The following is a 24,816-nucleotide window of genomic DNA, read 5'->3' on the forward strand; positions in this document are numbered from 1 at the left end:
GCCATATTTCTGAGGACCCCCACAGGGATTAGAGATATTCTCACACTGATTACTCTGTGACGCTTTTTCTATTTAGTGTCAAATCTTGTCCATTATGCTATATGCTCAGAAGACTACAGCGATTTTAATGACAGGATTGTGCCCGCTTTAAAGATTATGGGATTTTCTTTTCTTTGGGGGTAGACGAACACTAGAGGCCAAGCAAATGTCCTTTGGGATAGTGCCTGTGAGCAAGTGACTTTCCCACCTGCCGTGAGACACAGCCTACATGACCTGCGTAAAGTAAACAAAAAAACCTCTTCCCTCTTCCTAGAGTTTGACTTTATTAGCAGACAGATGGATAATCAGACAACATTTGGGCCAGTCCAAGCCTTCTCCTCAGATTTCACTGCTTGCAGTTCAGTCCACCCTTGAGATCCTCTCTGCCTCATATGCAAGCGTTCTCTGCCAGGGCACCCAGGACTAGGGATTGCTGCCTCAGTCTTTGTTCCTGCCAGCTGCAGGACTTGCTATTGCTGGCTGATGTTGGGAATGGACTAGTTTTAGCCTCTTTCTTTGGGACAAGCAAGTACAGCCTTGGTCCAGTGTGGCATTTGTCCACCCTAATCACAGTGCCCTAAGAGCCTAACACTTGGCTTAAGTGCTTGAACAATGCAGCGAACTTTTATAAATATATATTGCAGGATGGCCAGCAAACCAAAAAAAATTAAAGGAATGTCTTGGAAGTGACTGAAATACCCAAAACATTTAGGGATATAGATACTCAGATGAGCAGCTGGGATCATTTCTTTGCTCTTTCACTGCTCTGGTAAATAGACTGCGGGTTTTTTGCACCTTTCTCTGGAGCGTCTGGTGCTGGCCATTGTCAGACAGGATATTGGACTGTGGGTCTGAGCCAGTCTGGCAATTCCTATATTCCTATGTTAATAGGCCTTAACCCTGAATGCTTCTTTCCCCACCAAACCCTATGAAATATATTTAGTAATAAATATTGTTCTGTTGGTCCCAGATCGCAAAGAACAAGGGCTACAGAAGCAGCATGCTCATCCCTCAAGGCAAGGACACTTTGGCCACCGAGCTTCATTACAGAGCGACACAACGTGGTGGCTTTTAGAGAATCTGTAGAGACTTGGGGTGGGCATGCATGTGTGTATTTTCTTCTCAATGCACAAGTTATTTTCTGTTAATTAATTCTAAACTTATACACTACATCAGTGTTATGATTTTTAACAAATCTCTCTCCCCTTACAGCTTACGTTTTGTTTGGTGCAGGCCAGTCATTCAGCATTGGGACTGTTCTACAGTTTACAAGGCCAGTGGTAGTTTTATGTGTAGTGTAACTTTACAAGGATGTAGCCTACATCCTTGAGTAAGATTGTACTTTTAGCCAGGAATGCTGTGAACATGATTTTGTAAATGGAATATAGAACTTGCCCTGCTAGATCTGACCTATGGTCCATCTAGTCAAGTATCTTGCCTCTCACTGTGGCTTCAGAAGGTGTCCATCCTTTCCGCCCGTTGGTAACTAGTCAGCTGAGAAATGTTGTACATGAGAAGGGAAGGGAGAGAATTCATTCCTCATCTCTGTGGCAATCAGCTGTTGCCGTGAAGCAGGAGCTCTGATTACCTTTACTTTATCCTACATAAGATACTTTATCCTATATTAGGCACCACATAAACCATCCACAGCCTGTGACTAGAAGTACCACTTGACTTCTATTCCCACTCACTACCAGGTATTACTGTATTCATTGGTCTATGTAATTAACACGGTGTATATAGCAACCTCTAGAGATATGTAGATAAGTGTCAGAAGAGGTGTTAGAAGCACAGAGCGTGATTCTCATATTACACTAGGATCCCTTTATGCCACTCTATGAGGATAAATGGGTCTCATAAAAGCCCTCTGAGAATTTCTTCTCTCCGGGGGGAAATCTCACTGGTGTATAAGTGCCGTGAGCTGTAGCTCACAAAAGCTTATTCTCAAATAAATTGGTTAGTCTCTAAGGTGCCACAAGTACTCCTTTTCTTTTTGCAAATACAGACTAACACGGCTGTTACTCTGAAAAGTGCCATAAGGGCTCTCTGCCAGTCATGTATATGATATAGTGGGTATGTTTGGTGCCGGGCAGATGTGGGACAAGAGTGCCCTGCATAGGGGGAAATAGGAATCAAAGTAGAAGATAAAGCACCCTGAGGCTGCTATAACTTACACCTGGGTAGACCACTGAACAGCCCCAGAATACAGGCAGCACAAAGGTAGCTTAAAGCTGCCATAACTCCCTCTCTGCTCCCACTCTTATAATGTAAGCCAGGCAGATTATTGTTGCATAAATAAAGAAGAGTAGGTAGCTGGTTTCCTTGTGGGCTTTGGCTTGCCAACCCCTTAGCGATTTGAAGAATACAATGGCAGATTTCACAGCTTACAATAGTAGCTCATTGTCATCCTAACAATTCTAGAAGCCCATCTACTTTTCCTAGCTCTATCACCAATCCAGTCAACAACCAGCTTGGACTGGCACTGCCAGACACACCTCTTGTCTGGTCAGTGGGGAATGGAACTGCCACTTCCACCCAGGAGCTGGTGGGGGAGTATTCAATGTATTTGATTATTTAAGAAAACAGTAGGGAAGGGAAACAAAATGGGAATAGGAAAGGCAAGAGGAGGAGGACAAAGGAGAAAGACTTAAGAAGGGAAAAGGGGAAGGGAGGTGGAAAGAACAGATAGGCCATCATCACTTTATTACCCCTCTTCTTTGTTCCTTAACGGAAATGAAAATATCTGATCTCCTTTCTGATGCCCAGTTACTTTCCCCATGACTAGCACTCCCCTCCCCCAAAACAATTAGACATGACAGAAAAGGACTGAGGAGAAGATTCCATTCTTGAGGACTTGCACGATATTCTCATTTGAGACCATGAGAAAGATGGTTCCAAACTCCTCTCCCACCTCTCAGTGTTGTATCTATGTTCTGGACGTTTAAGTGAGTTTATTAATAAAGTGTTTCCCTTTTACATGACTGGGAAATGTGGGAGGACTTTTGAGAAGACAGACTTCAGTCTAGACGCCCATGACATGACTAGAGAGGAGCTGCCAATCTCTGTTACTTGGCCAGGCTTCTTCCTACAAATAAAGACTCGTTCTAAGAGTTTATACAGAAAGGGGTTATTAAAAGTGCAACACCCCAAGGCTGATATCAAATTGACACCACAAAGGAAGACAAACACCCCCTCCAAAAATCTTTGGAATTCTTTCAGGAGACTTTCAAAGTCCCTTATTGTTTCAACAAGCAGATGATGACACCGCCGTACCTGTGTGTATTAGTTTATTTAACATCTTCATCTCCACGAAGAGCAAGTAAATTATGTTGATACAATTGGTAAACATATACATTCTCTAGGACCTCCCATGATTCTGTCAAGCTAAGGGAACCATTAAGGAATGTTACAGAATTAATGCTTTCATCCTATAATGTGTATATATGGCTTTCATACAAGTTTAAAAAATATCAAAAAGATAACACACAACTAGCTTACAAAATCAATATACAAATAAAAAAAGAAAGAAAAGAACCCATGAGAAGACATCATATAAGGTAAGGTTTTATGTACATAATTAGAAATTCATTGAGTGCAATATTCAGCCTGTAATTTGTTATTTTAATGTTCATTCCCTTTTATATTTTTAACACAACTACAGGGATTGGGAGGGTTTTATTTTATTTTATTTGCAGCAACATAAACCATTCTCTCCCCCCTCCCTCCCCCGGTTCCTATGTTCAAACACTTCTAATGAATCCCTCTCCTAGGAAGTTGCAGGAGGGTCGGGGGTGAGGGTGCGGGGGTGGGAGGGAACTATGGTTTTCCCTTTACTTGGTGGTGGTAGAAGAGAACATCACTCTGAGACAGAGATCTTAGCCTTTGTTTTGAAGAATGTTTTGCACTCTGCTTGACTGCTCTTGGCTCTAAAATGATAGAGTCACTGGCCATGATCCTCTGCTGGCTTGTAGTCATTGTGCTCACTTTGCCAGGTGTAATTTATTACACAAAGGAAAGGGCCCTTTCTATTTTTATTGTTTTGGATTGGTGCCACAATCTTTTTCAGATACATTTTGATCATGGATTCACTCTTTGTAGTTTCTATAAGCATTGTTGTTCCAGAAAGGTGTTGTGCCTGCTTAGTGACATCTTCATTTTAGCCAATTTCTAGCTCTGAGCATTAGTAGTATCCTGCTTTTCTGTTAAGACTCATCGATAACCGGAAAAAAAAAAATCTCTGAAGGGTCAACCCTCCCTTTTCCAACCGGGAAAGTCTGAATGAATCACATAATTACCACACTGAAAATGTAACGATTCACTGGGGGAAACTAGATAGTTTCTTGTTGCCAGACAGATTAGGATGAGGGGATTCAGGCTGTATAATTAATTACAGGAAGGTAAGGATGAATAGGAAGCATAGGCTGTAAATTCTCTTACCTTTACCTCACGGAATTCAAAGCTGCAGCCTTCTCTCTGCAAACATCTCTTGCCCTGTTTAGAACCATAAATGGCCTTTTGAACTGGCTTTTTTTGGGGGAACCCATCTCTTGGGTCTTCACCAAAGACTGAATATGGGCAATTGCTTTTGAAAATAGGAAGCTCTTTATCAGACATTTAATAAGAGGACTGTGGGTACAGTTGCATCATAGGCGGCTCATTCAGCATTCAAGAAGTCAAAGGCTGGAAGAAACCAACTGGACTAAGGGCTTCTTTTGACTTTAAGGAGTTCTATAGACAAAGGAAAACATCAGTGCTAAAAAGTAATGAATGAGTAAGGGTTTATTTCTGCAAGCCATAACTTCCTCAAACAGTTTCTGAGCACCCCTTAAGTTCTACCCCGTCATCCTTAACCCCACCAAAGCTGTCAGGGTAATCTCCACTGTTTTCCCAGCTTACCTTGAAAAAGGGGCCTTGTGGGTTTGAAGTGTTTCTCCGTTACATTGGAGTCCCTAGTTTTCCATTGCAATGATGTGTTCCACACTACCAGAAAGCCCCCAGCTAGAGAAGACTTGTGAGGAAAGGACTTCACCAAGAAGCCCATCTTCCCATGTAATTTGGACAGCGTCTTCCTAATTCCAGGGATCCCATTAATTCTCAACTTAATTTTGTGCAGGACTCATAAAATGGGCAAAAAAGCATCCAATGATCCACCGTAGCCCATAATTGTGTGTGCCAGGAAGAAACAGAGATTTTTGAGTGCAGTGGCTTGCTGGTGCTGCTGTGGGATGAAGGGACCAAGTAGGGAGAACCAGAGATTTCTGGGGCAGGAAGTGGTAGGCTTGTGGCTGCATTCAGAGGTGACCTTTGGATTGCTCTCAACAAGAGCTCTTCCTCCCCTCCCCATCCCCCCACCCCTGGCCAAAAATGCTATTGCAGGTTCAAACCTCCAACCACCATTTGCTTCATCCAGCAATGCCTTCAGAAGTCTGAGAGGAGCTCAAAGGGAACCCCTCCAACTCTGTCAGAATTTAGTGGGGGAATCCTCCTTTTGAAAGAATAACCCCTGGAAAACTATTCCAGGTTCACAGGAGATGCCCCCTTGCAGGGCTTAAAGAATGGAAAGGGAGATTCCCCTTCTCCGTCTTTTTCTCCACTGTGGACAGCTCTGGGAAGTTTGTGTTGAAATGCCAGGTCTCATCAAATATTTCACTAAAAAAGACTTGGCAGGCTTACATAAATTGATATCGATGCAGAGCAATGTCAGCAGCACTTCAGTTCAGAAGACACAAACCATGTGATATACTGACACACAGAGATAGTCCGGATTTGCAGAACAAGGGAACAGCTGCTTTCACCCCAAAGCTTTTAATCCTAATAACAATCACAAAGTAATCTGATAGTTCTCGAAGGAATTCCCCTACACAAACTGGAAGTATTATCATGCCCACACTCAGGCTAAGAGCCTGGTTAGTGTTGCGATATTGCACGTTAGGTGGCTGTTTTCATTCTCCCCTGGATCATTATCAATTAATGCACAATGCTTTATTTGAATTCCCTATCACCTGAGGCCAAACGATGAAGGAACAGCTATGCACCAAGGTGAGGGAAATATGTTACGAGTTGTCTTATCAGCATCAACACCACTTGAGTTCTTGTAGCTATGAAGATGATCATATTACTCCTTTCTTTTTATATTCCTTGCTAATGGTCAGCTCAGAGGGACTTCATTTCCCAGGCATGTCACTTGTGCTTTTAGTGATGCTCCATATTCATTTAGTTGCAGTTAATGCACAATTCAAAGAAAGCACAGAAGCAGAACTTCTACCCAATTCCCACGTCAATCCTGCTCCACAGAGAGAAAGAGACATGAGAAGTGGACTGCAATGATGTTAATAAAATGATTTCTGAGTTGGCACCTAGCTATTTTGAACCAGGAGCCCAAGCAAGCTGCTGCTTCAGATTGCTGATTTTTATTGTTCTCAAAATTGCAACATCCCTCTCCCCTGAAGAGTATCTCTGGAAGGAATGGCACACATCATTAGATGATCCTGATTGGTGGGTGATACAGTGTTAATGTTACAAACAGGGGCCTCCCTTTCGGTATGGGGCGTTTCTGTCAGGTGCAATGTTAAAACTAGACAGCATCCCAAGCCACAGAATCTGGATCTGAATCTAGAGCCCAACGTCCCCAAATTTGTAGGTGAATCCAGGTTTTGCATTCAGATGCATCTCAAGCCAAAGCATGGCATTTCATCTCTCTCTACTGGTTTTGAGTATCCATAGGAGGTTATGTTATTTTAGGGATATTTATCATTCCCTCAGGGCCACATTATAGCTGTAGCAAATGAAGACGGAAATCATTCCTGAAGCGGGACACTTACATCCACTTCTAACCCCTAAAGCCCTCTTTATAAAACTTTTAGCCCAGTGTATATCAGAGGAGAATGAGGCCATCTATCTGCAGCATTCTCAACTCCTGACAGATCCTCATTTAATGGAGGCAAGCTACACCAATGTAAGAGCATCCATATGCAAAGCTGCACCAGTTTCACTATATTGAGACAATATCACATCTTTAGGCTGTCTCCACTACAAAGCCTATGCCAGTATAGCTACATCACTATAGCCCCCTAGTGTAGACCAAGAGAACCCCGTCGACATAAGAACCCCACCTCCTGATATAACATAGCTATGCTCACAGAAGCACTCTTGTGTTAGCATAGCTGCATCTATACTGGGGGTGTGGTGGGCATAGCTATGTCTAACCAGGGGTGTGTTTTTTTCACATCCCTGGCCAACATTCTTATGCTTGTATAAGTGTTAAGTGTAAACCAAGCCTTAGTAAGCTGTGCACATCTGTGTGTTGGCAAGCCTTCGAGTGAAAGAAACTCTTCCCTCCTAGAACCACCTTCCTTTCTAGCAACTGCTCGTGTCTCTCACTGTTACATGCCGCAGGGGATGAAGGACGGCTCCGGAGAGCAGTTTGAGAACTTCTGCCTTGCAAGACATAGCCTGAAGCATCCTTTCCATTCCAGAACCAGGGGGAGCACAAAGAGGGTGTGCCTAGTTTATTTAATATGGTGGTGGTGGGATTTTAGTGTGTTAGTGTGAGGAAGGGAAGCTCCACCATTTCTACAAGCCATGCCCCAATCCTGTAGCGTGATCTGTTCAGATGGACCCCCCCCCTACACCCAGTGCAAAACCACTGACATTGGCAGGTTCCCATTGATTCATATATTTTAAGTCCAGAGGGGACCACTGTGATAATCTAGTTTGACCTGCATAACACAGGGCATAGGACTTCCCTGCAAAAATTCCTGCTTTCCTATGCAGCCAAATCCTATCCCTTTTGATACTATAAGGTTGGGATTTTCAAATGCAAATTCAGTGGAATTTGGGCACTGAAATTCCTTAAACTCCTTTGCAAATCTAATCTAAATGTTGTCTTGAGTGAAAAACCAGCCTTCTCCCCAGTGTAGCCCTTTATGGGACTTTCCAGGAGCCAGTTGGGTAGCACTTTAGCTCATATAACAGAGGCCTTTTCCCTGGGCCTCCCACTCAATTGAAATAGTGGACTAAAATAAGAAAAGATCAGCCTTCCTGTACCCTCAAAAAAAGGACAGATCCAATATCTATTAAAATGAGGGCTGGTCAGTTTTTTTTCAATCAACATTCCCCCCTCCCCACAAAATACTTTTGAAATGAAATTTTATTTTGACTGAAATTTTCCAAGTTTTAACAAAAACCAAAACCTTTCTTGGTTTTCACTTTCCCTTTTTTCTAACAAGATAAAAGAAAAGGGGAGAGGAAGGGGGTGAATGAAAAAAAAAATTCTGTTTCAAAAACCAATTTTTTTTTCCATTTTTGTTTTCTGGAAAAATCTGAAAAATTCCATGACCATTTTTTAAAAAAAATCATGTATATCAAATTTTTCTGCTGAAAATACTATTTCTCAACCAGTTCCAATTAAAATCAATAGAAAGGCTCCCACTGACCTCAACGGGAGATGGGTAAGGCAAAAACCCAATGCTCCCAACAAGACTGCATGAAAAGGATATCCCCGTGCTGGGGAAGGGAGGGGTGAAGGTATTTTTGCAGGATTTGAGGTAAAGAGAGGGAAACGTTTTTCTCTGTTACCTTGAATGTTTCATGAAAACAAAAGGAGAGTTTTGGTGTTGTTTCACTATCCCAAGCACTTTTTCAGCCAAGTGCCACACTGAAAATTGAGGACTTTGCCAACCTCAGCTTTCTAGAGAGAGGATTTCACCATTCTTGCTGCCAATAAAGTGCCAATGGTAGAAACAATGAGATTTTAAACAGTAGTATTTTGATCTGAATACTTACTGTCCCACCCCCCCTCTTACTTTTTGCCAGCAAATACTAAACCTTCCCACCCACCCCAAACGGACAGTTTCCACACCGTTCTCTAGTTGTGACAAGAATTTTAAAAGACTCCCTCAGCCCCCACACCTCCACCCCCAAAGTCCTGTTTGTTTCAGATCTAAGGCCTGAATCCTACACATTACTGCATATAGGCAGACTCCTGCTCCCACACACTGCCCCACTGACTTCCACAGGCTCAAGGCTCTGCCTGCATGGAGTAATTTGTCTGGATCAACATCTAAAATAAGACTTGAGGGGAAAAAATACCTTAAAATACCCTACATTATTCAATATACAGTAGTAATAATTTTCTGAATGAAATTACAGTTCTTTATTGCAGGCCTCTAAAATGTTGTTAGGGTTATACATTAAAAAATACTAGAGTAAAATTTTAAAAAGGTGTGTGTGTGTGTGTGTTTCCTCCTATTGTACAATTAAGCTATAAATAATTTTAGGGTAAATCGCCTAGATGTAAATGAAACTGTTAACTGATCATGCTTGATGATGTCCCTTTCTCCTGCTGCCCAGCATGGCTTCTATTAATCCAGCATCTTCTCCTGTTTCTTGCCTTCCTTTTTCTTCTTCTTGGGTTCTGCCAAGATGACAACAATGAAAAATATTAATAGCTAAATACAGTACACACAAAAAAACCACTTAACCCAGTGCTCAGGCAGGTAAGAGAAGCTTTTTTCCCTTATCTTCTCTATAGACACAAGAGCTGTTATTTCGGAGCCAGGGAAGAAAAATAAAAAAGAAGGAAGGACCAGGGTGTGCACAGAACCTTTTCTATCTGATTGGATGACTACATTTGGCATGCAAGGCATTGTCTTGGGGACTTGCTTAGAAAATAAGAAAACAGCAGGCAGCAACTAGAGAAACCTGGTCACGGCTCAGTGGAGAGCTGGAGAAAAGCTTTGCACTCCCACACCTCCCTCATTTCCTTTCTGTTTCATTTGGCTTTCTCCGAAGGTGAGAGCAACTCCAGAGGGTGGTGAGAAAGCTCTCTCGCTTCTCTGGGCCCTGTTCTGCCAGTGTCTTCCCTTTTTGTTCAGAACAGCACCTGTGCACATTTAAAATCCAGTCCAAGCTCAGACACAAAATGCATCCACTGTTGGCTTGGGCTGTAGTCACCAAGAGTTTTGTCGCCAAGGGGTATGGAGTAGTACATGGCTAGCATTGGGTGAGTGAGGAAACAACAGTATAAGTTTAATTTAAGGTTCCTGTGTCATGGTCTTTTATAGATAAATCAAGTTCATAGTGTAGCCTAGCAAAAGATTATGAACAAGAGGAGTTTGGGGGTTAGGGGAAGTGCATGGTGTGATGCTGGCAGACCAGATGCCAGCTCATGACAAGGCTCCAGGCCTTACTGAACACATACAAATGGATAGCTGGAAACCAATTCTGCGTACCTGTGTGTCAGCATTATCAAAACAGATGTGAGATGTTAAGTTACTAAGAATGTGTTTAGACTTTATAAAATGCTTGTAGGATGCAGCATGTATTGATCTCATTTATAACCTCTGTGGTTATAAGTAAGATCAATGGCTGCAGCCCATACTATAAAGTTCTAAGTGTTTGCCTTGTAAACCTCTGTAATTGTGTAACTCACTAAACAGGAAAAGAAGCAGTAATTAAGGCAAAGTGCTCACCCAGCACACAAGATGGCCCATTGTTGGCAAATGAGGTATTGTGGAGCATCAAAGGACAGAGAGAGACCCTCTTAACTGCTTTCCTAACTCTCTCCAGGAAGGAGAGACCTGTGCATGAACTTATCCCATCAGGTTTGGATTCTGGAGTGGAGAGGATAAAAATCCCTGACAAGGAGAAACTGAATCTCTCTTATGCTGTCTAGATCGGGAGGGGCAAAGATTCCTAAACATAAGCAAAGAGATCCCCGTGCTGCTTGGCATGGGTTAGTCCTGAAAGACATTTTGAATGGGCAGATTACTACAGCTCTGTCACCTTTTGAATCACACACTGAAACTCATTTGTGTATAGATGCTTGCTTGCTCTGTCCTGTAAAGAACTCTCTTACTTCTTATTCCTAGTTAATAAACCTTTAGTTATTTTACTACAGGATTGGCTACCAGCATTGCCTTTGGTATGAGATCTAAGGTACAAATTGAACTAGGGTAAGTGACTGGTTCCTTGCCACTGGCGCAATGCTCTGGGCAGCCGGGCTGCGAGCGCCTCGGGCAGCGCAGTTGCAGAGCCCGGTCGGACCCAGTGCTCTGCGCTGCATGGCACGGCTGCCTGTCCTGGTGCTCTGGGCAGCATGGCTGTAGCGCTGCCAGCCACCGGCGCTCCAGGCAGCGCGGTCAGGGGGCAGGGAGAGTTGGATAGAGGGCAGGGGAGTTCAGGGGGTGGTCAGGGGCCGGGGGTGTGGATAGAGGTCAGGGCAGTCAGCGGGCGGGGAACAGGGTGGTTGAATGAGGGCAGGGGTCCCAGGGGGGCAGTAAGGAAGGAGAGGGGGAGTTGGATGGGGCAGTGGGGGGCAGTTAGGGGTGGGGGGGTCTGGGGGCTGTCAGGGAGAAGGGGTGGTTGGATGGAGCAGGGGTCCCGGGGGGGGGGCGCAGTCAGGAAGGAGACGGTGGTTGGAGGGGGTGGTGGGGGGCAGTTAGGGGCAGGGGGTCCAGGGAGAAGGGGTGGTTGGATGGGGCAGCAGTCAGGAAGGAGAAGGGGGGTTGGATGGGGCAGCGGGGGGCAGTTAGGAGCGGGAGGTCCTGGGGCAGTCAGGGGACAGAGAGCAGGGGGCATGGATGGGGCAGGAGTCCCGGGGGAGCCGTCAGGGGGCGAGAAGCGGGGGGAGGGGTCAGATGGGGCTAGGGGCACAGCCTCCCCTAACTGGCCCTCCATACAATTTCAGAAACCCAGTGCAGCCCTCAGGCCAAAAAGTTTACCCGCCCCTGGACTGGAGTGTCTTAGGGGACTGTCTGTGACCCTAGTTAATAGTTATAAAACTATTATAGTACTTTGGGAGTTCACATTTGTTTCTGCATTGGTGAAATCTAATTATAGAACATACAGCCAGTGTGGGGTGTCTGCCCTGTTTTTTGACAGTCTGCCCTGAGGTTGGCACTCTTGGTCATGAGTCACTCCAGACAGCATGACACTTGGACTACTCTTGTATGTCATTTTTCATTGGTGGATCACAAACCTCTCTACAAATATTACTTAATCCTCACAATGCCACTGTGAAATACAATACCGTATATATTTATACCAGTATACATATGAAGAAACTGAGGCATAGCACAGTTAAGCTTCTTGCCCAGGACCACACAGCAAGTGCTGGCAGAACTGGGAACACAACTCAAGAGTCCTAGCTGTCCGACCCTGCTTTAACCACTAGGCATCACTCTCCATCAAATCGCACCATCACTTCTTCCCTTTATAGGAAAAATCCGTATTGAAATCACAGGCCAAAAGGCAGCCTCCAAGCCAGGAGTTTGCCAGGTGGGCATTTGGTTAGTGTTCTTCACTAGCACTTGAGAGTCCTGAGTCAGATGGCTGGGTATGACTTTTTACTCTGATTGGATCATTCAACTTGATGATCTGGGACTCATCCGCTCAGGTAAATCTGCATAGTTCCACTGAAGCTACCCTGTTTTACACCAGCTTAGGATCTGGCTCTGAGTATCTTGAGCAGAAAGATCACAGGGGGAACCTCTCTCCTATTTCTTGGTTACTGAAGCAAAAGGGGGCACCAACCTCAGGAAAGGATAGAAGACCATGAAATCCCCAGAGCTCCAGCATCCATTTTTCACTTCATCTCCCTTGCCACCCACAGAATGTGCTAAGTAAGGGCTTGTCTACACGAAAAACACTGCAGTGCAGTGCAGCCACAGGGCTTCAGTGTAGACCGGGGGTCTCAAAGTCCCGGCCCGCGGGCCATCTGCGGCCAAGAACCTCCCCGCTGCGGCCCGCGGAGGAGAGACGCATGCAGCCTCGCTGCCGGCAACGTCTGCGGCAGGCGCTGCCCTCTGCAGCTCCCATTGGCTGGGGGAGAGGACAGCGATATCATCAGTAGTCGCCTGGCAGAGTCAGCCATGGAGGCAGCATCATTAGCTGCTGGGCAGAGTCAGCCATGGAGGCAGCATGACTTTTTCCCACAGTGAATATAAACAAGTCAAAATACCGAACACAAGTCTCTGATGCCCACCTTGCTGCAATGCTGAAGCATTCAACTGCTCAGTCACTGAGGCCAAACATCAACAAACTGACAGAACTGACGCGTTGCCAGGTGTCTGGCAAACATTAAGACTCTCTGGCGGGTGAAGAATTGTATAAAAATGTAGGACAGTTTTATTATTTCTGAGAAATTTGAAATAAAAAATTACAATATAAACATTTTCTTTTCTGAATGCCATTTTCAGTCACATTATTGGCCTGTTGGGAGGATTTGAGGACTGGCCCTGGCCCTAAGGTAGATTGAGTTTGAGCCCCTCTGGTGTAGACACTACCTATGCTGACAGGAGGGATTAGGTTGATATGCTGCTCAGGGATGTGGATTTTTCATACCCTGACGGATGTAGTTAAACCAACCTAATTTTCTAGTGTCAACCAGGCCTAACTCGAAGAGTACGTCTTCACTTAAACCGCCACAGCAGCATAGCTGCAGCCGCACTTCAGTGTAGACATTACCTACAGTGATGGGAGGAATTCTCCCGTCAGCCTTGTTAATCCACCTCCCTGAGAGGTGGTAGGTAAAGAATTCTTCCATCGACCTAGTGCTGTCTACACCGGAGGTTGGGTCGGCACAGCTACATCTCATAGGGGTGTGGATTTTTCACTCCCCTGAGAAACATAGTTATGACAATGCATGTGTTCAGTGTACACCAGCCCTGAGCAGTAATTGGTAAAGATGGGGCATAGTGTTACTGACCCTCCTGAATGATACAAAGGGCACTCTGAAGAGACCAGTCTCTCTCTCTCTCTCCCCTTCCACTAGAGCAAAGTAACAGCTACTCCCCCTCAATTAGACAAGCTGTGGAATTTGTAAAATCTACTCAGACTCAGAGGTAGCAGAAGAAAATAATGCAGACTTCAACTAAAATTTGCTAAAAGCATTGGAGATGGAAGAGGGTGAGTTACTTGTCCACAGATTCTTCCGTTGACCTGCTACTACCTCTTGGGGAAGTGGATTACCTACCCCATCGGCATAGGTAGCATCTTCTCTGAAGCACTACAGCAGCACCACTGTGGCATTGTAAGTGTAGACGAGCCCTTATTCTCACATGAGAAGGGGAAAGACTATGCCAATGTATTGCACCTTTCTGTCAATACAACTGTCCACGCTGGGAGTTGTACTGGTATAAACGTATCAGTTAAAAACAAAAAATCACACCCCTAATTGAATGTTATACTGGTACATAGACCAGGCCTTAGGCTCATTTGAAAGGCCTTAGGCCCAGCTGCCTAACCATGGATTTAGGAGTCTAATTTTAGGCAGTCAGGTTTGAAAACGTTGGTTTGTGTATTCAGACCCTGCTGGTTACCACTACTCATGTCTAGTAACAACTGCTACGCTCCTCTCCTTATTGCAGAGATTATAGATTGTAGCATCTCCACAGTTAACAAGTTGGGAAGCTGCTTTGAATTGTATTTTATTCATCTTTGACCACTGTTCAACCCACAGCTCTGCAGCTGTGTGGCTCTCATTTCCATCTTCCTCCTAATTCCACACTCGAAAAGTAACTTGTATTGTACAATAGCAAGTCAGCTTCTGGGGCCGCACAGGAACCCATGCCACCTTGCTCACTCAGCCCTGCGCTAGTTTCCTGCCTGTGGCAGTCTGATGTGACTGAAGGGTCACAATGCTAGTCGTACCAGAGCTGACCCCTTGTCAGGAAGCCCTGACTGGCTCACAGGGCACTGGCAAATTAGCTGAACCCTCTACAGTCTCATTCCCCCATATCTGCTGAACAAGGGGAAGCGAGGGAAAGATCCATTGGATACCCAGTATCTGATAAGCCACTTTTTCATGTTCCTATCCCAGGCATGAGAAGCCGTCTGGGTCTGATTCACCTTATCACAGATTGGACGCAAGACCTTAACTTCAGAACATTAGGTGGGGACCACATTTCCTATTAGGCTTTTTAATGTGGTCTCAGCCTGCCTTCTGCAGTAATTGGTCAAGCTGTCTCCAGTGATAATGAGCCTTTGGGATGGAAGAGGCACTGCACTGCTGTTGCCAATGCTAACCATCCCTGCTCTCGCTCTCTCTCGGCTGCGCAGCACTGAATCAGGAGATGCCAGGGGAGGCAGTTTTGGTTGAAACTAAAACACTGCCAGCTCTGCAAGTGCTCTGCGTGAGCAGCAGGCTCCTGCAGCTTTTCCACTGAATGAATGCCATATTTGCAAAGAGGAAGTCACAGACTCTGCACATCAGCTGTGCGCTGGCCATGGGGAATGTGTTTGCACCTGACATGTGTTAGTTATAATCACCAGAGCTGTTATGAGGAGCTATGAACAGATGAGAGGCAGGTGCCTACCCACTCACATGTAATTCTAACTTGAATTTACCCGCTGCAGCATTCACTTAAAGGCACCTCAGACACCGCTCACTGCAATGCAGGAGGAGCCCCACTAAAGAAGTCAATGGCATCAGTAAGGTAAAAGTTAACAAATAAAGGGCTTGATTCTCGAGTTCAGTCAAACTGTACTCAGCACACAAAATGGCAGAGGGGGCTGTTTGCCACATCTATGGTCTCCCATAGGAGCTATTAATCTGACTGGGGTTTGCTGGAATGTATCAGTAGCCCAGACCTGCCCTCTCCCTCTGGCTCTGCCCCAACACATACACTATGCTGGGGAGCCAGCGGAGGGAGTACAAAGACTGTTACACCATCTCTATGCCAGATGGGGATTCTCTCTTATCAGAGGAACCCTTAGCTGCCCTGTTAGGTCCACTTTGCAGTCTCCTTGCTTCACTGGAGCAGCAGAAAGGAACCAAAGGGTGGGCCAGGTATGGCCCCAACTATTTTAACTAAATCCAACTAAAGTGGATTTAACAGACCTCAGCAAAAATTTTCAAACTAATTTTTTTTTCAATGCAAAATACAAATTCGAGTCAACCAAAACAGTTTCAGTTAAAAAAACTTATTATTCCCCCTGGACATATTTTGTGTCGACATTTTCAAAATAAAACCTTTCCTTTTTTTTTTTTTTAAATCAAAACAACTTTCATTTGGAAATTTACTTCAATTTTATTTTTAAAAAAATATTAGTTTTTAAAAGCTTGAAAATGAAACATTTTGGGGACAATGAAACATTTAATTCCATTCAAAATTATTTATCTTTTCAATTGTTCAGTACACTGAAAAATTAAAGAAAAAATTGTTTTGGTTCAACTCAAACCAATTTTTTTTTCGGTACAGGCAGCAAACCCAAAATATCAGTTATTCACACAGCTCTAGTTATTAACATTTTGTCTGGATGTTTAGCAAAAAGTGTGTACCTAAAACTTGACACTATGTTTTCCCTCTTCCCCCCAATCACTTCTGAAATACTTCCCAATACCCCTGTCCAGCTGGAAACCACAATAATATGTCAATGCCCCAACCCAAGTAGAAACCAGAATACGAGGCAGTATACATGCAACGACAGAATTCACGACAATTGGTAATACAGACACAGAATGGCAATCAAGTGTGCTTCACAGTGAAATAGCCACTTGCTGGAACCCAAAGCATTTCCTCCAAATAAAGAAATAGCCTATCATTGCATTGCATACAAATACACCTCAGAAAGAGCGAATTGTATGGCTGTATATGGATTTAATCCTGCAACCATTAATCACACCAGCAGTCCTTACTCATCAGAGTAGTCCCATGCATAAGGAGTATTCACTTCAGTAAGGGTTGCAGGCTCAGGAACTGTCTTTGATTAGAACAGAGCCACCATGGGTCTGATCCTGTTCCCACAGGGGCCAGTGACAAACATTCCATTGATTTCACTGGCAGCAGGCTCAGTCCCTTATTTAGAAACCACCATCATTTGATAGCAACACTCTCTCTATGCATGTCTGAATCTTTAAGAATAAGCCACTTTTTACTCAGCAGAATGCAATAAAACATGGAAATCTTTTTGAACTGGTGAAAATAACCTTTTTCAGACCTAAATACAGTTTGACAAACATGGCTAACTGACAAAAATCTCTCTTTCCCTCTTATCTGTGTCTGTCTTTTCTATGTACACTTTATGCTGTTTGGGGCAGGGACTTTCTACTATTCTTGTATGTATAGCACTTAGCACAGTGGGGCCCCATTCTCAGTTGGTCCTTAGGCACTACCATAATAAACATGATTAAATAAATAATAAATACATCATCATCATCATCATAATTTCAGTCATAGGCATTTTTTCCCAGAAAATTGCCCTTTCATCATATTGAAACTATATAAGAGCATCATGGTATAGGTTTCAAATTAAAAAAAGGAGCACTTTGAACATCTTTTTATCTAAAGTGGGAGTCAAACCTGAACTGAAACTTGGAGGAACTAAAAAGTCCATTTACTCCATTTTAGTTTTTGTGCACCTCTGCATTTCCTGCATTCAGCATGGATTCAGTGCTCAGTGCTATGATCCTGTGAGAAAGGCAATGTTTTAATGAGATTTCCTGTCCCAGGAACATAAGCCACAAGGAGTCAAACACGTATTTGAACCAAAATGCTCTGCCTGTTCAGGCATATTCATGATGACACCAGAAAGCCAGTCACAGGAGCAGTATCACCAACCCCAAACATTCAAAAATTAGGAGTAAGGCCCTGAAAAACCACAAAATTGGCTTTGAAATGATGAGATTTAATAAGAATGATAATAATTTGGGATTCCTTTTCTTCACATTCTAGTATTTAAGCCTTTAAGGTTATACTCGGTCACATTTTCAGGCTTTTTTCTGCAACCACAAAAGCTAAGAACTTCCTTTTCTTTTAAAGTGAAAGCTGAGATTTTCATATAATTATCTGACTCCAGGAGCTGGGGCTTTTAGAAAATACCAAATATTGTAAGACCAGCGATAAAATTGTTATTGTTGGCAACACTGCTGGAGCCCTTCCAGGTGTACGTGCAAGAAACATTCTGTGACTGATGTAGGAAGAAAGGAAAGTGATGACCAGAGGAGTGCTCAGTCCCCTCCAAGCATCCAGCAGGATTTAAGCCACAAAATCCCTGCCTTTCAGACTCACAGGAACTGTCATTAATGCCAATGGGAGGGTGTACATGTGGATCAAGGGCAACGTGTTGTTTCTGGTTTTACTCTCTGTGTTCACACACCAATCGGATACTGCTGAACAACCAAAAGCACAAAGGTGCATGTAGAAAAATGACTAGAAAGCTTGACAGGTAGGCTACCACTATATATTATCCATGGTTGGTAAATGGCAATTTAACAGAAAATAATTTGCTTGTGATTTACTGAAACTGGGGAAAGAATATTTGTTAAAGAGCTCTGTGCATTTCTCTGTCAAGCTTGCTGCATCTGCCCACAGATTATACCTGTGTTATGAACTAAGGACACAGGCTCTGCTTTTATCAGTGATCCACACTCCAAGGAGCTGGCTTCAAGGCTTCTGTGACAAGAAGAAAAGACAGAGAGGAGGAGATGGAGAGAGAAAGAAAGGGGAAGAAGGAAGGATAAAAAGGAAGGAAGTGAAGAAGAAAGAAAGAGAAAGGAGAGAAAGAAGGAAAGGGAGGTCTCTCACTGCTTGGAATGGTAATGAGTGTAAACATTTGCTGATGGCATATCTTTTATCCCAATAAATCCCACAGCTTCAGGCCCTTTTGCTGCTGAAAGGCACTGATGAATGCCAAAGCAGACTGGATGTGCGGCTGAAAGCCAGGAGGAGAGCGAGGCAAGGAACATGTAAAAGCATCAGGATACTCAGATGGTTAAACTTTTCATGCACAAAGTTTTGCATTAAGGCTAACAGAGACTTTTGTGGTCCCAAAGGGTTAATCAGCAGCCATATGGCATTTAGGCTTTTTCACCATTTGGGGCAGCACACAAAAAGAAATCAGACATACAAATCAAAAAATGAAAGAATGATGAAACTCAGTATTCCAGGAAGCTTTTAGAATTCTGGGGTTTTTTTTAAAGACCTCTGCAGGATTGTGAAATATCTGAGAATATGAGGTTTTGAAAAATAATGTTCTTTCAAAGCTTAAAAAAAAATCTGCCTCTTCTTTCTCCCTCCCCGAACACATTTTCTTTCTTCTGGATTAGAGGCGACTTCTGCATGGGTCAAACCACATAAATGTTACCTTTTGATTCTATGGAGATGTTAGCAATTTGTCCAACATTCAGATTTCTCAAAGGTACCCATATAAGGAGGACAAAGCTGGAGGTCCCAGAGAGACCTGAGCAGGAAGTGCTGACAAGTCACCATCAAAGGCAACCAAATCAAGGACACCCCAACATTACCAATTGAGGGCTTCATTGGCTCCTTGCCAGCAGCCCAAGACTAGCCCAGACTGTAGCCAATCTTCTCTTTTACAATCTATTCCTGCTTCCATCAAAATCAATGGCAAAAATCTCCTTGACTCCATCTGCAGAAGCAGTGGCCGATACACAGAAATATGTCTCACAGAGACTATAGTTCCCAGCAAGCAGTGTACCATCTTGAGCTGAGTAGTCTTCCACCTATGTCAAGATGGAACTCTTGGGGTAGGAGACCTGGATTCTAATCCTGGCTCTGCCACAGCCTTGGGACAGTCACCTTACCTCTCTGGGCTGCTGTTTCTCTGCCTGCCTTTTGTCTGTCTGAGCTCTTCAGACCATAAACTCTTCAGAGCAGCCGCTGTCTCTCACTTTGGGATGTATACACTGCAGTTGGGAAGTGTGACTGGAGCACGTGCAGACACACCTGAGCTGACTGGAATCTAGCTAGATCAAAGCTAGCTCCGCTAACAATAGCAGTGATGCCATGGCAGCAAGGGCTGTGGCATAGGCTAGCCCCTTGAGAACGTACCCAGCGTCCCAGGTGGACTGGAATAGCTCAAGCCACTGTGGCTTCACTGCTATTATTACTCGAGCTAGCTTTGATCTAGCTCAGTGGTTCTCAGCTGTGGTCCACCGCTTGTTCAGCGAAAGACCCTGGCACGCTGGGCCGGTTTGTTTACCTGCCGCGTCCGCAGGTTCGGCCGATCGTGGTTCTCACTGGCTGCGGTTCACCGCTCCAGACCGATGGGGGCTGCGGGAAGGGCGGCCAGCACGTCCCTTGGCCCGCGCCGCTTTCTGCAGCCCCCGTTGGCCTGCAGTGGTGAACCGCGGCCAGAGGGAGCCACAATCAGCCGAACCTGCGGACACGGCAGGTAAACAAACTGGCCCAGCTCGCCAGGGGCTTTCCCTGAACGAGCGGTGGACCTCAGTTGAGAACCACTGTCATAAATATAAAGGGAAGGGTAACCACCTTTCTGTATACAGTGCTATAAAATCCCTCCTGGCCAGAGGCAAAACCCTTTCGTCTGTAAAAGGTTAAGAAGCTAAGGTAACCTCGTTGGCACCTGACCCAAAATGACCAATGAGGGGACAAGATACTTTCAAAGCTGGAGGGGTGGGGAACAAAGGGTTCGTCTGTCTGTGTGATGCTTTTGCTGGGAACAGATCAGAAATGCAAGCCTTCCAACTCCTGTTAAATTAATAAGTAATCTAGCTAGAAAATGCATTAGATTTCTTTCATTTAATGGCTGGTAAAATAAGCTGTGCTGAAGGGAATGTATATTCCTGTTTTTGTGTCTTTTTGTAACTTAAGGTTTTGCCTAGAGGGATTCTCTATGTTTTGAATCTGATTACCCTGTAAGGTATTTACCATCCTGATTTTACAGAGGTGATTCTTTTACCTTTTCTTTAATTAAAATTCTTCCTTTAAGAACCTGATTGATTTTTCATTGTTCTTAAGAGCCAAGGGTTTGGGTCTGTGTTCACCTGTACAAATTGGTGAGGATTCTTATCAAGCCTTCCCCTGGAAAGGGGGTGTAGGGCTTGGGGGGATATTTTGGGGGAAGACATCTCCAAGTAGGCTCTTTCCCTGTTCTTTGGTTAAAATGCTTGGTGGTGGCAGCATACAGTTCAAGGACAAGGCAAAGTTTGTACCTTGGGAAAGTTTTAACCTAAGCTGGTAAAAATAAGCTTAGGGGTTCTTGCATGCAGGTCCCCACATCTGTACCCTAGAGTTCAGAGTGGGGAAGGACCCTTGACAACCACTGATCTAGCTAGATCAAATCTGGCTTAGGGATGTCCACAATCACATCTCCCGATTACAGGGTAGACATACTCTTGGTGTTTATACAGTGCCTAACACAATGAAACCCACAGTTTGGGTCTGTTGACACTGCTGCAAACACAAATAATAAATACCAGGCCCTGCAGGTCCCATACGGCATACACTGCAGATAAAGAGGAAGACCTGTTTGGGCAGCATTGTAGAACTCCGACTGCTATATTTTCCAACCCTGGTATAGCACCTATGTAGCTGGAGTGAAAAAGAGAAGTTTCTCCCTCAGAAGATGGGAGCCATTTTTTAGGAAACCAACTCCAAGGTTTGGAAGAGCCCCAAAATTATGCTTTTTCCTTTACTGTTTCACTGTCACAGCTGTTTGCCTAAAGTGAGAAAATCCCTCATTTTTATATCTCATTAGTTTGAGCAGCAACCTATTAGTCTGCCTTCTATAGCACTAATTATTATGCTATGTATGCATGACTAATGAGTTACATTAAAGGCTGGGAGTCCTGGAATTTACAGAGGGAGAAGGAGCCCAGACTGTGAGGCCTGTGATTTCAGCATCTTTATAATTTTTTTTTAAAGTTCCTAGTGCTCACGAATCTTTTTCCCCTCAGAAGCGGGGATATATATTTCATCCTTTATAATGGGAGAGAGCACAGTACAGAGTGCACCGTCCAATCTACCAACATGGCAGATCATCCACTCCCACAACAGGGTCAGTCAGGTGGTCCTTTGTACCAGTATGGCAGCCAGTCTGCTTGAGCAATAAGTAGTTGTATATCAGGCCAGTGATCCATTCAGACAACACCACAGTCTGCTCCTGCGACTAACTGGCAGCCAAGTCATTTTGCCAAAATAGTAGACAATCTGTTCTGGTGACACAATGGTTAGCCGTGCATCCTGTCTGCAGCTGGATATCCAGTCTCCTGCTATGGTGTCAGATGCATTATAGCAACAGGCACCTGGTATATTTTGCTTCCAGAGCACAATCCAGCCTTACAGCATAGCAAGGACCTGAAGAAGAGCCTCTGTGTACATCTCCTCTGTGAACACATCTCTCTTCTACCAACAAAAGTTGGTCCAATAAAAGATATTACCTCCCCCCACCTTGTGTCTCCAGCATAGCAAGGAGGCAGACAGCTCATTTGATTGCTGGTATATCTGCTCAACAAGATCCAGCTATATATTTTGGCACCTTCTAAAGGAAGATGTAAAATAACTTCCTGTCAAGCAGCCTGAGTACAAACAAAACATTAGTATCTTGAATCGGCTCAGATTGCTCACTCCATAGCAAAAATTACAATGGAGACAGAGATACACCATATTCACCCTGAAAAATCATGCTGTTTTAATAAACATGGGAACTGGAAACAAAAGGAAGAAGCAGCAGCCACTGCTCCAAGTATAGAACTTGTCAAGTGTTCTTCATTCTGTTCCTGGATCTGCCACTGATTCTGTGTGTGACCTTGGACAAGTCATTTCTATATCTCAGACCATGCCTCTCCACAATGGGGATCATAGCATTTCCCTCACCTGCAGGGGTGTTGTGAGGATTAGCTAATTGTTGTCTGTAAAGATTCTTAGATAAAACACACTATGTACTGCAGAATATTAGCATTAGTATTGTAAACCCTACCCAAGGTGCCCAGAAGACATGATATAAGCAAGAATACAAAGAGGATTATATTCCCTCTGGGGTATGGACACCCACACTTTGAGAAAAAGAGAGAATTGCATTGACAACTTGCCAAGAGCCCAAGGGCTGCCCCTTATCTGTTTTACTGGAGCAGACTGCAGCCACCTTTACCTGTAATATGGAAACCCACAGGTATTTAAGGTAACATAATCCAACGTTCATAGAAGGTTGATTCAAGCAACCTTCTGGAATATTGGATGCTGGGACTTGAAATCTTCCTCAGGCCACACCCTGGCATTAAAGATGAGAGTGGTTGGAAGTTGCAAATACAAGTTGGTGAACTGTATTTGGAGCATGAGCAATACTAACTGGTCATCCTGGCTGATGAGACTGAGTGGAGTAACAGCATGGTAATTCAGAGCAGATACATAAAAAATGTATAAAGAAGAAATATGGGAAGGAGGAGGGGATGGGGAAGAAGATGAAAATATGTGTAAAAAAATCAGAGAGAAAACATCACAATGGAGTTAGAAATTAAGAGGGCTACATTGAAATATGACCAGATAATAGGTATATACTGATGATTTAATCTCATATTATTTTAATATGAAGAACAAACAGTCAAAAATATGAGAGAAAGATAGATGGGAAGACAGGGCAAGTGAGAGGCAAGGAAAGAGAGAGACCCCCCACTGAGACAACCAAGCTCAGTGAAAATAAATTATTCCCCTCTGAGAAGCAAAGGAAAAATATTTTCTGAAACCTGACAATAACTCATTCTTTTACTTTCTGGTCAACTGGAACCTGAACAATCATCAGTCAAGTTTGGGTGGCCAGGAAGTAGGGCAGATGGAGTTTATTGGCAATGCTTTCCGCTCATCAACGCAAGTTGGCCATTAGAGCAACTGCTCACCAGAAGTACCTGATTCCTTCATATCTGTCAGCATAGTTTAGAAAGACCATGAACATCACTGGCATGGCAGACACTGGTTAGAATGTATGATTATATATGCTTGAGGAGTTTCAGTTGCTTCTGCTGGGATTCCATGATAAAAAATATTGCTTTCTCTCTCCCAGCCTATGACATGTTTTCCATGGCCTCATTCATGCAACAGACACACAAACTATGGCATCTGGGATATCACAATCTGAGTGCTAACAACTTCCCAATCAAAATGCACCAAATTCAAGAATGTATCAAATTTTTCATTCTGGGATGTAGGTGTGTCAAAATATGATGACCCTCCAACCCAGGATCAAGGCATGATCATCAGCTATTGTAGCTCCCCAACAAACTTCCAGAGGAAAGTGCCCATTAGAAAATGTAGTGGGTTCTGATTCAGTAGGTTCTCTTGCTAAAAGTCAGCAGAGTTTCTTGAGATGGAGGGTGTCGCAGACTACAATCAATACTTAAAGTTGGCAGCTATGCAGTACCAAGCAAAGAAAGAATGCTGAGGTGGATCAATTTCTGATGAGGAAGAAGTATAGCTTCATTTGAAACAAGCTTCCCAAGCTCTAAAATTGGTATCTGAATTAACGAAATTCCACCATCAGACAATGACAGATTAGACACAGCTTGAAGACCATTTTAAGGCCTTTCCACGGCTACTGGTTAATAATAAAGAAAATGTATAAAATGGGAACAAAAGCCCAGGTCACCAGTTTCCCAAGCCTGAGGTTAATAAGTAGCTGCACTGATTTAGCTTAGCAGAAGTTTTGTTAGAGCTCACACAGGTTCGTAGAAAAAACAAAATATATACCTCCCAGTGGGACAGCTAAAGGGAAGTCTTTAACATTTATTTTTCTCCCTCTCTATATGCACTTTTCCTTCTTGCAATACAAAGAGCAATCTTGTAGAAAATCAAACAATGATCTTGTGAAGTGGCCAAGAGAATATTCACGTTAACAATAGGAGACATATGGTTCCATCCTAGGACCAGTGTTGTTCAATGTAATTACTAATGAGCTGGAAAAGGGGATAAGCAGTGAGGTAGCAACATTTGCAGATAATACAAAATTATTGTCAGTTAAGACTGGAGATGACTATGAAAAACTTGAGAGTGAATTTCATCTGTTCCATTCCCTTAACTTGGT

General features: G+C 43.7%; 1 protein-coding gene across 3 annotated transcripts in view; it reads right to left on the reverse strand.

The window, feature by feature from the left end:
- Positions 1 to 3,309: 3,309 nt before the first annotated feature.
- PTN (pleiotrophin) overlaps positions 3,310 to 24,816 on the reverse strand; it is a 116,891-nt gene continuing 95,384 nt past the window's right edge. For all 3 annotated transcript variants that reach the window (XM_073322129.2, XM_073322148.2, XM_073322138.2), the window contains one exon: positions 3,310 to 9,454. In XM_073322129.2, coding sequence (XP_073178230.1) covers positions 9,402 to 9,454 — 53 coding nt within the window. In that variant the 3' untranslated portion in view covers positions 3,310 to 9,401. The remainder of the gene's footprint in view (positions 9,455 to 24,816) is intronic.

This window comes from Lepidochelys kempii, chromosome 1 (genome assembly GCF_965140285.1).
Source record: "Lepidochelys kempii isolate rLepKem1 chromosome 1, rLepKem1.hap1, whole genome shotgun sequence".
NCBI lineage: Eukaryota > Metazoa > Chordata > Testudines > Cheloniidae > Lepidochelys > Lepidochelys kempii.